The sequence below is a fragment of the Pteropus medius genome, unplaced genomic scaffold (genome assembly GCF_902729225.1).
Source record: "Pteropus medius unplaced genomic scaffold, Ma_sr-lr_union100, whole genome shotgun sequence".
Lineage (NCBI taxonomy): Eukaryota > Metazoa > Chordata > Mammalia > Chiroptera > Pteropodidae > Pteropus > Pteropus medius.
This window is the reverse complement of record NW_024345916.1, coordinates 826,955-842,623: the sequence shown is the minus strand read 5'-3', so window position 1 is coordinate 842,623 and position 15,669 is coordinate 826,955. Positions and strand designations below refer to the sequence as shown.

Below are 15,669 nucleotides of genomic sequence, written 5' to 3'. Positions count from 1 at the left end.
AGGGCGGGGCGAGGGCAGCCGGGGAGGCAGTCTTGGCGGTAGCTGCAGCTGCTGCGGCGGCGGCTTGGCCGGGCGTCCGCGGGCCGTGGGGGATGGGGTTGGTGAACTCCAGCCCTCGGCCGCGGCCGCGGCGGCTGTGAGCGTTGGGCGGGCGTCTGCGTCCGGGACGCAGGATGGAGTGCCGCGGTGAGTGTGAAGTGGCGGATGCGGCTGGGAGCTGGAGTCACCCCCAGCGGCCGCCGGCGAGTTGCGGTCCAGGGTCCGGGTGGCCCCGAGCGGAGGCGGCTGCGGTCTGCGCTGGGAGTTGGGCCGGGGTCCTTGGGGCTCCCGGTCCTTCTGGAAGGGGTCCGACGTGGGCGAGCCGGGCGCCTGGCGGGACAGGAGCAGAGCAGTCGGGAGGGCGCGAGCGGTGGCCCAGAGCAGATGATGACGATGATACTAAAAGCAGACATACACAGCATGTCCCTCTGTCCGCATCTTGCTCTAAAAGCTCTCCACTTTTAACTTCTTTAATCCTCACGTGTCCGAGATTATTTAACTCGTTTTTTAGATGGGGAAACTGAAGTTAAAAACCTGTCGGAATACACCGGCTAGTAATTGGTAGAGTGCAGATTTACACCACGGCAATTTTGTTCCAGAATCCGTGCTCTTGACCACTAGCGTTTAGTTTTGCTCCTGATCCCTTCTCGCTCCGGATCCCTTCTCGCTCCCACCTGCCCTGACAGCAGTCATCTCTTTAACAGGGTCTCTCTCATTCCTGAGATATTTTAGGATTTCCGTGGTGCATTGTTCTCCTCTTCTCTTGTCTTTTGAGCCGAGGAGGGGCGTTTCGTTCTGTGTCAGTGGTTTTCCCAGTTCCGTTGTGGATGTTTGGGGCTTGATGGTGTTTTTTTCCTGTTTTTAAATTTTTCTTTTTGACGGATGAGGTCAAGTGCGAGAGATTTCAGTCTGAAACACTAGAGACTGACGAACCTCATGTCTCCATGTTAATCTTTTTTTTTTTTACTTTTTCTCAAGAAGAAATTAGCCTCACACCTTTTCAGAGAGCAGGACTGTTAACTGCTATAGGAGGGACGTTTGCGCCCCTACACCTTTCTCCAGCCATCTCCGTGACGATATCTCTTGGCTCTCACTATCAATGTTCGCCGCCCTTTTTGCTTGATTTTCCCACTCTGTTTTTAAATACTGGGATAGAGAACGTGCTTTTGACATTGGGTAGTTTGGGCTGGTCAAGGGAGAGCCCTGCTTGCCAGGAATGCTAGATATTTTGGAGGCGTGGGAGGTTGGGCAGCTTTTTAAAACGTGCTGGATTCTAACTGCACAGGAATGAAGTGTATGCGTATTGCAAGCCTTTCTTTAGAAATTACAGTTATTTACACACTATCGATAAAACTTTTTAACATGCTCCTATTTGTGGATAGTGTTTTTTAAAAATACAGTTAAAGACCTCCAGAATGTTTTTTTTTCTGATTTTTTTTTTTAGCATTTTTAAGTAGAGTCTCACCAAATCGGAAATTATGCTGAAATTTCAGATTTCTGAAATGTCTGGCGGTTTTTTCCAGAGGTAGAAATAGTAAGATGTGAACTATTAAGAACAGATATTTGGGCGCAGTTTTACACTTCAGTTAGACAACCCAATGCCTGAAACGAAAATACTTCTATAGTGATACGTTTGGGAAGGAAGTACATGGGACAGGGTACGTTAACATGGGCTACTGCAAGTCTTGGAAAAGCTACATTCCAGAGTACCAGGAAGTTAGTGTTCACATTTCTAATGCACATATTACTTAGAATTTAGAACATATGGAGAAAGTTTTTCACAGTAATTTTCTGTTTGCAACAAAATTCTTGGAGAAATGGATTGAACACATTTTTAATGTTGAAGATTTGGAGTTTGAAGAGATGCATGAGAACTAGGAGAGTTTCACAAGTATTTTGCTCAACATTCTGTTTGCACAGTTCAAACTTCACTTGGAAGTGATTTAGTAGGTTTCCACGAAGTCAGTTAAGTTTCTGAAATTGTTTCTAGTCCTGTATTTCTTGCTCACAGTCTACAGATAAGTTGTAGTGAAGCCATATCTTGTTCATTACTTATGTTAAAAAATAATCTGCCATAAAACACTGCTAGTAATAATGGCTAACAGTTATTGAGTCTTCATTTTGAACCAGGCACTGTACTAAATGCTTTCCATATTATTGCCTCATTTAATTGAATTGCCAGTTGCAATCTGTTACTACATTTTATGTTACCACAGACTAGAGGATGTTCATTTTGAGACATGGGAAGGTAGTGTATATGGTCTTGGAAAGTTTATATCCTCCAAACTTCCTCATTATCATAGTTCAATTTTATGAAAGCTTGACTTAACTTTGTTATTTAAATTTTTTCCAACTGTTAATATTCTTTTTTTTTATTTGAAGAATGAAAAGTGGTAAAGAATGTATAACAAAATTAGGGTATTACTCACCATAAGGCTGAGTAATTCCTCCTTTTCCCACCATTTTTGTTTTTTTGTTTACAGATTTTTCTTAGTCTTGGCTAAAAATGTTTAAGCATTTTTTGAAACATTTTTTACAGCTTTAGGTTACTAGTTTGACACTTTGTAAAGTAAATTGTTTTTGCTGAGATAAGTGAATTGTTCTATTTGGAACTTGTGATATATGCCTTTAATTTTTATAACCATCTTTTTTATCAGTGACAGTGACCAGATTTCTAATTTATTAAACTAAAAGCCATCAAAATTAATCGGAATGACTTTTATTAAGTAAGCTGCAAAAGTGTTAGGTTAATAGTGTTCTCAAGAAGTGATTTGTAAAAGTGCTGCCCAAACACAGCACTTGAGTGTTTTTGGGTTGTTGTTGTTGAGACTTAGGCATAATAATAGTGCTTAAAAAATTGTCCTGGGTTCATTTTAGAAATTATCTACATATTTAAGTATTAACGTTAGATAGGTTTGAAACTAGTTTAAATATAGAAATTACATTCTCAGAAATAATTTGAGATTAATAAGACTATTGTATAAAGAAACTATAAAAGCTATCAGAGAAGTGTTAGGACACCTTATTTAATAATCAGAGGTAGAGAAACAATTGAAATCCAACTTTGATTTCAGTTTTATGTAATCTTGCCTTTACTCAACTTCATATGCTTATTTTTTTTGTTTGTGTATGTGTGTATTTTAAAAGACACTATTTTAGAGAAATATTTTTTAAAATCATTTGTATTTTCCATTCAAAATACTACAACAATCCAAAGTTAACCATTTTGGTTTCTATAAACATTAATTATAACTATAAGTTTATAAACTCATTCATTCTGCAAATAGTTTTGAGTAGTTCATCCCTCATATGCCATGCTCTATGCTGTGAACAGAGAACATGTGGTTAGCAAACAGACATGGTCTTGATTTCCTTGAGTTTATAGTCTAGATAGGAAGACATGAACCATCTACTTGAACTTGGATAAGTGCAGTGATGAAAAACATAAGACTCTCTAAAGCATCTCACAGGAGATTCTGCTTTATTTTGGTGGTGGTGGTGGTGGTTATAGGGTAAGGGGTGGTCCACGAAGGCTTCTTTGAGGAAGTGATCTTTGAGCTGAGATTAAAATGAGTAAACAAAGGGGAAGGAGTAGTCCAGGCAAATGGAACTGTGTAGAGATAGGACCTTGAGTCGAACAGTTGTTGTTTTTCAAGTTGTAGAGTCATGGGCTGATTATGACTTGAAACCAATTTGGTGGGTTGCAACCAGCATTTTAAAATATAAAACAGGATAGGATAGAAATCATCTGAGTACATTACCTGGCTCCTTATCCAGAATCTGTATTCTGTTTTATGCATTCCTACACGTACCATCATATACAAACACAGCATATTTGACATGTATACGGGCCCATGATGTAAAATTGTTTCCTACTGTGGGTCACAATAAACAAATATTGTTGGAAGAATGAGAAGAAGGTGTGTGTGGCAGGAGTGTTGAGTAGGAATCATGTCTCCAGGTGACATTGCAGAGGTAGGTACGAGCCAGGTCTCACGTGGAGCCTTATAGTGCATGATAACGTCTCACTTGTCCTTTGGAAGAGTTTTGAGCAGAGAAATGACATGATGAGATTCGTGTTTTGAAAAGTGTACTCACTGCATTTGGAATGGGATGTGGAGAGATCATCAGAAAATTAGTAACAGTAGCTAAGACCAAAATGGTAATAATTCACCTAGAAGTGGTAGAAGAGATAGAAGTGGATATAGAGCTATAGATTATGAAGAAAACAGTCTCTAGAGTTGGGTCAAGTATAGGAAGGAGTAAATGGTACAGTAATATATCTTACACATGACCTGGAAATGAATATTACATGAAACTTCTACTGTGAATTTCACAGAAATCTTTAGTCCTTCATACATTTTGAAAGTACTCAAATTGTCAGTATAAAATATTTTTAAATGTGTTATTGATGATGCTTGAGCTAATTTAATTCCACCAGTCATTTCCTTTTTGATTCCGATATATGCAAACAAAATTAGGACTTTTTATTCTAAAAAGGTAAAATGTAAGGATGAAGCAGAAACTAAATTTTTTGTGTGTGTTCCAACTATATGCCAGGATTAGGTGTTTTAACATTTGGAGTCTTAACTTTGTGTTTCCTTTTAAATATCACATATGAAGTCTTTTAATTTTGTGTTTTTTAGTCTTCACACAGCCTTTATGCAAATTGTGTCACACATTCAAAAGTATTCAACCAGGATTCAAATCTAAATCTTTCTCATTCCAAATGATTGTGTTTTTACTATACCATCCTGAAATGCCCAGAAATATTGCCCCAATAATCATACATTTATTTGTTCAGCCAATCAGGGTGTGTCAAATTAGTGGACACCCTTGGAACTTGTTTTCAACAAAGAGATATTCTTGCTGAATTTTGATAATCCATATTATGTCTGTGTGTATGTGTACATGTATATGTATGTATGTGCATGCATTATTATTGAGAACTAACTGTAAATGAACTACTTTTATATGTTGAATGGACACTTCTGTACCATTGTCTCTTTTAATGCTTACAATCATCCCATGAGGTAGGTGCTGTCAGGATGTTATTCCCATTTTATAAATGAACACACCAATATAAAGAGTTGATTAAGAGCTTGTGAAGTCACACACAGTAAGTGATGGAGGGGGATTTTGAAAACAATTTTTTTTTTCAAAGCTCATATTTCGTCTTTATTTTTGAAGATAATGTCATGGAGGGAGAATATGTCCTTCCACTAAGTGACAGTTCAGGAAAACGTTTACAAATTTTAAAAAACCTACTCTAGGAATTAAGAGCATGGATTTTGGTGGCAAGGCAGATCTGGGTTTAAGTACCAGTTCATCATTTATCAGCTAAGAGTTTAGACCAATCATTTAACCTCCAAACCTCAGATTCTTTAACTCGTGAAATGAAGAGAACAGTAGTCTGTGTATCATAGAGTTGTCAAGATTACTGGCACTTAATAAATGGAAGTTGCTACTATTAGTAGTAATACAGTACAGTGTTTATTGTTGTGATTGTTCTTAATACAATACTGAGGTGGGCTATGGGCTATTTGTGAAAACCTAGTAGAATGTTTCCCCTGGTTGATGCAGTATTTTTGTTTCTCTTTTTTTTTTTCTCCCCCTACTCCCCTTAAGGATTTCAGTTTTTCTGACTGTTATATGAGAGGATGATTGCTCACAAACAGAAAAAGACAAAGAAAAAACGTGTTTTGTCATCAGGCCAGCTCTCTACTGATGTTACAACTTCTGAAATGGGGCTCAAGTCTTTAAGTTCCAATTCTATTTTTGATCCGGATTACATCAAGGAGTTGGTGAATGATATAAGGAAGTTCTCCCATATGCTGTTATATTTGAAAGAAGCTATTCTTTCAGGTTTGTCAACTATCTTCTCTTAGCATTCTTACTGGATAGTTTGTAAAATTTTAAATGCCAGCCTCGTTACAGAGAAGTGTGTACACAGTGTTAGGGACAGGGTATTCTTCTGTAGTTATTTTATGACTTTTTCCCCACATGTTTGATGTTTACCTGTTTCATAATCAGGTACAGTAGAATACATTATAGAAACTTGGTAAGTGTGAGGGAACAAGAATACAAAAAACAAAAATAAGTCTTTGGTTTTTAGCAGGTGAGCCCATTTGACAGAGTAAAATTTTCGATCATTGGCATTTTAACCTTGTTAATGGTAACACAGTTCATTATTGGTCTTTAACAAGCAAACTGATGTTTGTAATTTAAATTGTTGATACTGCTGCTGGGATTCTGTTTTCTATATTGTTCCTAAAACCTAATCTAAAATCACTGCATTTGAATGTTTTTTTTCCTCAAAAATCAAACTTAATTCTGTTTTGATGTTCTTCAATTTGCTTCTTTAATTAAGAGATAAGCACATCTGTTTAGTTAGAGATGGATAATGGAGCATGAGACTTGATTCTTCTTCTGCTGTTCTTTATTTAATACCATCATCGTTATAAATTTTGGCCACACAGCAAAGAGCTGTTTCACTGTTTTCCTCTTGCAGTGAGGGAGCCTTGTCAGTATTTTGTCAGTGGCCTTGCCAGTATTGTCTTTTGCCTCCTTAAGAGGAAGGATGCCTAGTTTTTGGCATTGTTTACAGTTTTTAAATTTATCTCAGTTGTCTGTTAAAAAGCTAAACAGTTAGCTTTTAAGAATATAGAATGTAGGTATAAAATGAAATCACCTTTTGGTGTAATACAAATAACATTTTCCTTCTATACTTTACCTCTCATCAGGCAGTGATGTACGAAGTTACTTGACTATTGCTTCAGATGTTCAACCATATTGTCGAGGGTAGGCTTTATATTTTGTGGAGCACTTTTACATACAAACAGTATTAAATCATGCAGTCCCCACAAAGGCAGGTATTTTTAGTCCCATTTTACAGGTGAGCTGTATGTATAATTTAGATTATGTGATCTCAACCCCTCTTTCTGATAAATAATGGTTTCATTTGGAACCCAGAGGTAATGAGTGCAGAATGATGTGTTCTTTCCATGCTATTTCACCTGCTTCACATGGCAGGTACTCTGTAAATACACTGCTCAGTTTTCATGATTTTAGTAGCCAATTCTGTTTTCACTGGGGATTATCTAGATCTGCGCTATCCAGTATGGTGCCTCTAGACATGTGGCAATTTAAATTTAATTAAAATTAAATATTTAGCTTCTCAGTCACAGTAGCCACATTTCAAAGGCTTATAAGCCACATGTGGCTAGTGGCTATGTGAAAATATAAAAATTTCCGTCAGCGAAGAAATTTCTATTGGACAGTGCCAGTATAGACATTTGGCCTTTCTCAATGATGAGATGAATTCTTGAGCTATAAATATTTTTTATTCCTACAGCGTTAAAAGAAATCCTAGAAAAAGTTGTTATGGGAGCAAATTTAAGAAAATTTTTACCTAGAAATGAGAACTGTTGGGGTCTCTGTGGACTCCCCTTCCTAAAGTTACCTATGGAATATGTAGCTTTCATGCCCTTCTTTGATTTGAACTAGCAGATCAACTTCCAGCCAGGTTATACAGTTTGGTTAAATTGGTAGTAAGAGGTATCAGAAAGAGCTCTGGAAAGAGAATCACATGATCTAGGTTCTAGGCCTAGGTCTGCTACTCACTAGTTTTGGAATATGGCTTAAGTCATTTAATAATTTGCTAAGAATGATGTTATCACTTTTATAATTCTGTGATTTATAATTTGATTGGAGTTGGAAGTTCTATACTGTTCTGAATATTGACAGTTCAGAGATGAAGAAGACAGCTAACTATTTGTTTTCAAATTCCATAATGCATTTTAGAGGATACCCACCTCCCTTCCACCACTCTATAGGATTTTTAAATGTAAGTTTTATGATAATTATCTTAAATGTGGTATTTATGAAAATTTCCCAGGTGAGAACGTAAAGCTCATATTGCAGTAGTTGTTGAGGAATTGCCTAGAGAAAATAAATTTCTGCCAAAGAGCTCTATACCCCTTAACAGACTTAAGATACCTATGCAGTGTATCTTACTTACAAATAAAAATAGAGAGCTTAATATGGGAAATTAGACTGTGAAAACACTTGCTTTGATAGGGTAAATGATAGAGTTTGTTAATTCTGTCTACCACTTATTTCCAGGAGGAGGTTACCCTGGAGTTTTATACAAATAGCAGATAGGAAATTTGAAGTTTAGATCTCTATCCAGTGTTATTAAGGTGCATTATGAATAATTACAGGGGAAAATATTGCATCTTATATTAAAATGCTAAAGGCCCTCAATTATACACGCATCCTCTGTGTTTAAATTTACCACCACAGATTAATATACGTGCAGTGTAAATACCAATTCAGGTTTATGGTCGTCCCCTGAAAAATAATGTCTTCTGAATTCCAACAAACAGATTCATAAATGTTGTTCTTGTTTTTACGGTAATCTTAAACTCTGTCTTTGTCATATACCCCACCATTCCCAGGTAGAACACCACTCAAGGAAGTTCAAAATTTGGGAATTTGTAAAGTGTAAGGCTTTTTAATTGAGCTAGAAAGAATAGTGCAAATACTTAATATTTTTTTGATACTCGATTCTTGGAAGGGTCCATTGCCATATTTGAAGGAAAATCAGTCTAATGCTTCTTGTAGCTTGTTGATTACATGACACTGTTTTTTAAGTGCATTTTAATAAGTTTACTAATGTGACAATGGTGTCTTGTTTTTCTGCATTTTTTTTTAAACAGGCTAGAAAGAAAGATAAGATATTATTTTCAGTTTCAGATAAAGTAGTTCTCTACTTTTTAAAAGTGTTTTCTAATTTAAGGGTGTATCACTATCACTTACTTTGTGAAAACATAACTGATTTCATAAGTGATAGCTTCTGATGAATTCTAGATCCTAAATTTAACAGAACTATAGTTAGAAGAAGTATGTTAACTTTCTAAAGCAAATTTTATTGAACAGAAGGAGTTAAATAAAAAGTTTAATGCCATTAAGTAATATGTTACATTATTAGGGAGGGAAGATCTGTATACATTTTCAAAGATTTAATTGAAATCCTGTCTTATTGATTAACCCAATTTTTTTCCAGGGCGAATATACAGCAAGATGTATAAGTTTATTTCAGACAAATTTCAATAAGTGTTAATTTGACTGTTGTTTGACACATAAGTGTTAATTTGACTAATCATTGACTATTAATGACTCTTAATTAACTTTCAGCCTTTATAGTGTGCCAGGAATTTTGTGGAATATTAGAAACCTTAAATTGCTAGTTTCAGATATGCCTTCCTGCTGTGTTCTTTTCTTTTTTTCTTTTTTTTCTAGGCAGTGACTCTCCTGATGACTGCCGTGTTCTTTTAGAAGTAAACCTCTCTACAAGTGATTTCTAATGGATATCGCTTAGGAGAGGTTAATGTGAGTGTTAATAGGCTATACCTTAGTGCCTAGAAGGTAAAAAATGAATCTTTGAGGAATGAAGTGTGAAATACAGCTAGCTCATTTATTACATGTGCCAGCTCTTAGGAGATTACTTTCCTCTTCTGTACTTGCCTAGAATGGTTTACATAACTTAACACCACTTAAAATAGTAACTGGCATTGGAAGTTACAGCCTATTAAATCACAAATTGTAGAGTACTGCCATTAAACTATTTCCTCTTTAACCATGTTGATATAGCATATTGATTAAGAGCACAAATTACAGTATTAGAATGCCTAAGGTGGAATCCTCATTCTGCCACTGAACAAGGTATTTATCTTCTCTGTGCCTCAGTTTCTACAGCTGTTAAAAGGAGTTCATAGTACCTACATCATTGGGTTATTGTGAAGATTAAGCAAGTTCATAAATGTAAAGCTCTTAGAATAAGTGTTTTAAAATGTCAGCTATTATTTTTACACCCCTCAAGTGGCTGGATAAGGAAAGCTGCTGTTCAGGCTTTACTTTTATCCTGTAAATTCAGAAGTCATTACAGCAAAAAAAGAAAAGGAGGAGGGGGGATAGTTTTCTAATGATAAGTTCTAAAACCTTTTTTCCTCCTTGTTGTTTTCACTGCTTTCCCAGAGAGGTTAAGCTGAATTAACAAGACTGATTTTAAAAATTATTTTCAGGTTTGTTTTTTTTTCAAATCCAGGAAAACACCATGGATTTTTTCATTTATTTACTTAAGCATTTCCATGAAGTGTTTGCAATATAAACACTGCAGTATTGTGTTAATGCATGAGAACTAAAAAGTAGAGCTGGCTAATCTGTTTTCACTTGATAAGCTAAATTAAACAAAATAAATGGCACAGATGAGTGAAACAATAAATTAAAATTCAGATTACTATATTACTGGGATGATAGATAAACAAACAGACATTGGGATATAGGAGTTCTACTGTTCTAGATAACTAGTGTTAAGATTTTGGTTGAACATTAATATATTCACATATTTAATATCTTTGTAGTATAAATTAAATTTCATTACATTTACAATGTGGCCACTATAAAATTTAAAAATTATCTTGTATTTAGTTATATTACTAAGTTAAATACTATAATTTAACTCATATGTGTAGAAGTGTTTTTATAAAGCATATCTTTAATTATGATTTTATTTCTAAGTAATTTACCAGTTTAGATTTTATATAAATAAAATGAAATCGAAACTTAACTTTAGTGTTTCTTTTTCATTAGCCAAATTATTGTGGTACCTTGCTATAACTATATTTGTTATTGAACATAATTCTGTATGAGACAAATCTGTTTTCAAAGGTATTTAGTTTGAATAGCTTACAGATTTAATAGTAATAATAACTTTATGTATTAAGACTACAAAGCAATTGTTTCTTTTAATTTATTTTATATTCACAACATTTTAAGATAGCTAGGATAGGTGTTCTTATTAATTCTGTTTTACTGATGATGAATCTGAGATCAGAGAACCTAAGAGTTCAAGGAATGTGGAAAAATCAAGCATTGGAACCCAGCTTTCTTGATCTAAATCTATTGTTTTCTTCCACACCAGTCAGCTACTTAACCTTTCTTCTGTACTAGGAAAGAATAGTTAAAGCCTCATGTGTTCCGCTCATTGCTGCTGCTGTGTATGTGTGTTTGTGGGGGGGAATATTTTGTGTTGGTGAAGGAGCTTCTTAAACTCGTTACTTTCATAGGAGGCTTTTTACTACATAAAAAAATTTGGGGTAGCATTATTCTTTTATAAGAGAAAACATTTGTTAAAAATGGAATTTTTTTTAGCACTTTTAAGACATAATTAAGGGCTTGCTGAAATTTATAAAGTCCCAGCTGAAGTATTATCAGGATATAGCGATGTGCTAGTAGTTGACTCTGTAATTAACATTTTTAAATTTAGTCATGTTCATTTCTGTTGATTTAGAAGCGTCCAAAGTATATTCAATCACAGGAAATTGGAATTATAGGGTAATTTGAGGTATTTCTGAAATTTCTTGCAAAATAACTTTTTCTTGCTAAGTTACTGTTTTTCAGTATTTTGACTTGAAACAACTTCATTTTGTGTTTATAAGGGCTTCCTTATAGGAAAAAAAGAATTTCAAGTATTTATATTGATAGCTATTGGAATGCTTTGCGGTGATTTTTTAGAAAGATCATAGTAGGGATTCTCTGGAACCCATCCTTATACTATTAAAAATTATCGAGGATCCCAAAGAGTTTTTGGTTTTGTGGGCTTATCTGTTACTATTTACTATTAGAAATTAAAACTAAGGAAATTGAAAAACATTTAATAGTTTTGAATATATCCATTTATTAATTTCCTTGACTCCGAGAAGACCAGAATTTATTACCTTGGTTTATTTAGGCATTTAAGCCGTTAATATTTCATAGTTCTTGCTGAATACCCAGCACTAATTTTGAATATTGATTTTGTTGTCGACACTCAAAAATCAAGCTCTTTTGGCCTGAGACCTCAAAATAAGGCAAAGTATTCATATAGAATTCCCTAAATATATTAATATCTGTAGATTTTATTGTGAAACATCAGAGAAGGGGGGTTGAAATGACTGGCTTTCCTTTCTCTTCTAAGACTATGATAGGTTTCAAAGAGTATAGTACAACTCTATAATAGTACTCACTCTACCTTGATTTTGATAAGTAAGTAGTATTACCATAAACTACTTTTATTTAGCTATAGGCCAAACAAAGAATCGACTTTGCAGTGCAAAACTGGGGGAAAATATAATTGTTATTTTTTACAACTAATAAAATTATTTTCAGAAGTTTGTTTGTTTTTTTATGTCAAAGCTACTAGGTTCCATTTTAGACCTAACTTATATTATTAACCTGTTTCTGCTGCTGCATAAACTAATAAGAACAGCTGCAAACATTAATGGAAGGCTTACTATGTTGCAGCCACCGTTCTACATATTTTACGTGTTTTAACTCATCCATTTTATCTATGAAGTATCTATCATTATCTTTTTAAAGGTGAGGAAACTGAGAGGCACAGAGAGGGTAAGTGACTTGCCCAGTGTCTCTCAGCCATGGAATTGGAATTCAAATTCAAGCAATCAGATTGTAGAGGCTATGTTTTTAACCAATCACTAAGCTATATTGCTTCAACGAAGTAAACCAACCAAACTAACATCCACAGTTACAAAACATTATAGATATTGATTATTTATTTAAGATAATTAACAACTTAATTATTATATAGATAACTACATATTTACATTTCCCTATGAATTAAAAAGTAACCTATATTTATGGGAAAAATTTTAATAGTACATAAAATTCCTACAATCTTTGTCTATTTGTATTTCACTTTTTAAATAAGCTTTATTTTTAGAATAGTTATCGATTTACAGAAAAATTGAGAACATAGTACAGAGAGTTCCCCTATACACCTATACCCAGTTTTCCCTATTTATTAACATCTTATATTGATCTGTTAATGAACAATGTTAATCAAAGTCCATAGTTTATTCAGATTTCCCTAAATGGTCCTTAATATCCTTTTTCTCCTCCAGGATCCTATCATAGTACATTTAATTGTCATGTTCTCCTTAGGCCCTCCTTGGTTGTGACAGTTTCTCAAACTTTGCTCATTTTACTGTCCGTGACAGTTTTAAAGAATATTTGCTGGGTATTTTGTTGAATGCACCTTAATTAGAATTTGTCTAATGTTTTTCTCATGATTAGATTGGAGTTAATGGGATATTGGAAGAAAAGTAACAGATGTAAAGTGCCACTTTTTTATTACATCATATCAAGAGTACTTAATGTGAACATGATTTATCACTGTTGATGTTGACCTTGATCACCTGTTTCACATAGTAGTCAGATTTCTCTACTGTAAAGTCACTTTTTGTACCCCCTTCCATACTGTAGTCTTTAGAAGGAAGTCACTATGCTCATACGTCACCTCCTTGAGGAGATAATTTATATTTATATAAATTATTTGGAATTTTTCTATACAAGAGATTGTCTCTTCTCCATTTATTCAGTCATTCATTTGTATCAGTATGGACTCATGAATACTTACTTTATACTTTGAATTATTTGTTGCTCAAATTGTTCCACCTTTGGCTATTGGGAGCCCTTTCAGTTGGCTTTTGTCTACTGTTGGCATCCTCTCTTCAATGTGAGGGTTTTGTGGGTTTCTTTGTTTTTTGAGGGGGAGATTTCTTTTTCTTTTTTTTTTTTTTTTTAGCTCTTACTTTCTGGCGCTATAAGATGCTCCTAACTCATCTTGTATATTTCCTGCCCCAATCCTAGAATCAGCCATTTATCTAAGGACTCCTGGTTCCTTTCATTGGACAGTGGTATTAGAAACCAAGTTCAGCATGCTAGATGTGCTCATTGCTACAGGGATGTCATTTCTTTGAGGCCCTCTCAGCTGACATAGCAAAGAAATATATGTGTGTATACTAACCTGTATATACACACATACCTATAAATATTTCTATATGTAGCCACCTATATCTCTATTAAGCTAAGCATGAATTCTGACTGAAGTATCAACATTAATTCATCACCACATGTACCATTATAGCTTCCTCCTCCTGCTTAGTAGTAAGTTTCCACTCTCAACAGTGATACCTTGGCTCCCACCATCCACCATCCATTTACTCAATTGCTCAGTTCCAGTATACATGTACAGAATTGTTAACCTGAACCTTCATGGAAAACACTTTATCAACTACAGTACAGTATTTATTTGCATTTTCTTTGCCTTTAGCATTATAGACTCCACTCATTTCTAAGGCTACTTAGGCGAGCACCTAGTCCCTTGTATATTTTTTCCTGTCATTAAAATTTGTTGGTTGAATGAGTTAGATTTTTCTCCTGAAGGCACTCTGTTCTCTGCTTCCCTGAACTATTTTTCTCTGCCTCTTCTTGGAATACTCGTTGCCCCAATATATATGCACAACTCTTAACCTTGCCTGTTCCTCTTATCCTACATATTTCTCTCTCTTGAAAATGCTGGTTATGAATGGAATAGTTGATGCACAATGGTATAATTTCTTGTTTTTGTTTTTTATAGACAATTTTTCTAATGATCGTCTTTTAACATTTCTGAAAAAAAAATTTATTATTATGGATGACAGTATTTAAACATGGTTTTTTTTTATTTTGGTTTGCTTTTAAAGGTATTCAGTAGGGAGGCAGTATAACATTAAGAGCATGGCTTCTAGAATTATACTCCCTGGGTTTAAATTCCAGCTCCACAGTTTAGTAACTTGGTGAACTTAGGTATGCCTCAGTTTTCTCATCTGTACAATGGAGATTTTTAAATTATCTGTGTAATAGGATTGATATGAAAGTTAAATGAGATAATATCCTTTACTTTTAGGTACTAAAAGCACATGAGGGCACTGAATAAATTACCTGTTATTAAACACTAGTGCTATGTAAGGTTATTAGAAAGGAAAATTACCTTGGAATATTGTATTTAAGATGGTTGTCTTTTTAAAGTTTTGAGGATTACTTCAGAGGTTTTAAAAGTTAGAGTTATTTTGCTTTCCGATTTGCCTAGGATAATGATCCAGGAATATGCCTGTAAGTGCTCTCATGATTATTAGTAGCACCCCGTTTTCACTGACTGGAGTGTTCTAGTTTGAATGATAAATTATATGGTCACCTTATTTCCAGGGGTTATAAAACGCTGTCCACATCCCGCTGACCGGAGTTGGTGTAAATGAGTGAAGCAGGCTGGGGGTAGACAGTGGAGTCGAGGAAAGAAGGCACATCTATGAGAGCAGTGCCGCTTTGTTCTAGATGCTTGAGGATGTGGGCCTGGTATAACCAGATTTTAATTTTTTAAGAGTAGGCAGAAACCTGGAATTTTTATAATGATCTTCTTACTTTTTCATCATTGACCACTAATCCAGTTGTTCTAAAACGCACACAAATTCATCGAATCATATAAAGTTATATGCATTGTATCATGTTAGTTATATGACAGTTTTTAAAAAGGTCACGTCAAACGGTGTTCTTTATATACCTATACAGCTATGAGTTGCTCATTTCTAGTGTCTTAGAATTAACTTCATGCAAAGAATCAATTCTAACATGAAAATTTAACATGTAAGTTTTCTTAAATATTGATTACTATATCAGACATTGTAAGGCTTTAACTGTTACCATATGTATTAAAAAGCATATTAGAATAAAAACTATAAGGCAGGAAAACTT

The 15,669-nt window shown here is 34.7% G+C and overlaps 1 protein-coding gene across 5 annotated transcripts in view; it reads left to right on the top strand.

The window, feature by feature from the left end:
• Positions 1-15,669, top strand: part of ARHGAP29 (Rho GTPase activating protein 29) — a 64,461-nt gene that overhangs the window by 9,302 nt on the left and 39,490 nt on the right. Inside the window, exons 1-2 of one of the 5 annotated variants that reach the window (XM_039874796.1) lie at positions 32-186; positions 5,668-5,904. The exons of 1 other annotated variant lie outside the window; for it this stretch is intronic. In XM_039874796.1, coding sequence (XP_039730730.1) covers positions 5,700-5,904 — 205 coding nt within the window. In that variant the 5' untranslated portion in view covers positions 32-186; positions 5,668-5,699. Of the gene's footprint in view, positions 1-31; positions 187-5,667; positions 5,905-9,342; positions 9,433-15,669 lie in introns of those variants that run through there. 3 more of the 5 variants (XM_039874801.1, XM_039874798.1, XM_039874800.1) reach the window with 3 other exon arrangements.